Source organism: Myotis brandtii, unplaced genomic scaffold (assembly GCF_000412655.1).
Source record: "Myotis brandtii unplaced genomic scaffold, ASM41265v1 scaffold120, whole genome shotgun sequence".
NCBI classification, from domain to species: domain Eukaryota; kingdom Metazoa; phylum Chordata; class Mammalia; order Chiroptera; family Vespertilionidae; genus Myotis; species Myotis brandtii.
In genome coordinates this window covers 3797637-3798804 of record NW_005354174.1, presented here as the reverse complement: position 1 = coordinate 3798804, position 1168 = coordinate 3797637, and the positions used below count along the sequence as shown (strand labels likewise).

Here is a 1168-nt window from a genome sequence, read left to right as displayed (position 1 = left end):
CCAGGCATTGTGGTGGAAGACCCGCGCCGGATCGCTCAGCAACCGGCTCCCGAACTGCGGCCTCTTCGCGCCGCACTCCGGGCTGGAGTCTGCCATGATACCGGAGCCGGAAATACCTGCCGCTCCGTCACGCGAGAACTTCCTGCGGGGCCACGCCCCCTTCCGGAGGCGCGGGGTCTGAGCGGGAAAAGAGGGGGCGGGGCGAGCCGGGTGGCCGGGGTCTGGGTGGCCTCTGGTGGACTCGTTTGGTGGCGAGAGGGCGGGAGACGTTCCACTTGAGCCGCCTTCCAATGCTGGGACCCAAAAGGTCCCCGTTCCACGCAAGTTGGAAGGCAATTCCACGGTTGAGCCGATTGGCCAAAAGAATTGAGGAACGTAGCTCGCAGGGGGAGGAAATAGGGCAATTTTCCAGCCTCTAGATTAGAATCAGCTTTTCATAGTGCGAAAAGCTATGAAATATCTCCATACAATTTGGGGGTGGGGAGTGGGGGAAGTATAGGAAATAAATAACCGAGGAGAACTTAAAAGTTTTTTTTTTAATAACCTGTTTGAATTATCCATATCCAAGCTTATTTTGCACAGTCCAGATCATGCACAGATATAGTTTTGTTACATGAATACATTTTTGCACAGTCCAGATCATGCACAGATATAGTTTTGTGACATGAATATATCTCAGCCTTACATTTCTATTTGGATAATTACTACAAACCGATTCTCACAAGAGCCTAGAGTAGGCTGTCAATAGAAGATTTTGCATAATTACTACAAACCGATTCTCACAAGAGCCTAGAAGAAAGTAGGCTGTCAATAGAAGAAAAGCTAGTTGAGAAGATTTCCAGAGGAGGGATGACTACCATTTGGGAGAAGAGAAGGATTAGTTACTTGAGTAGAGCAGTACTACACTTAGCACACGGGTAACCAGTGATCATTGTCTCCATTGCAGATTCTTCCCATAGTAAAACTAAGGGGAGCCCTAGCCGGTTTGGCTCAGTGGATAGAGCGTCCCTGGTTCAATTCCCGTCAAGGGCACATGCCTGGGTTGCCTTGATCCCCAGTAGGGGGCGTGCAGGAGGCAGCCAATGAATGAGTCTCATCATTGATGTTTCTCTTTCTCTTCCTTCCTCTCTGAAGGAGGGATGACTACCATTTGGGAGAAGAGAAGGAT

The 1168-nt window shown here is 49.7% G+C and overlaps 1 protein-coding gene across 1 annotated transcript in view; it reads right to left on the bottom strand.

Annotated features, from left to right (window-relative positions):
• METTL2A (methyltransferase like 2A) overlaps positions 1-128 on the bottom strand; it is a 10577-nt gene extending 10449 nt beyond the window's left edge. Inside the window, exon 1 of the mRNA XM_014531999.1 lies at positions 1-128. Within this exon, the coding sequence (XP_014387485.1) occupies positions 1-96 (96 nt within the window). The 5' untranslated portion in view covers positions 97-128.
• Positions 129-1168: the final 1040 nt, after the last annotated feature.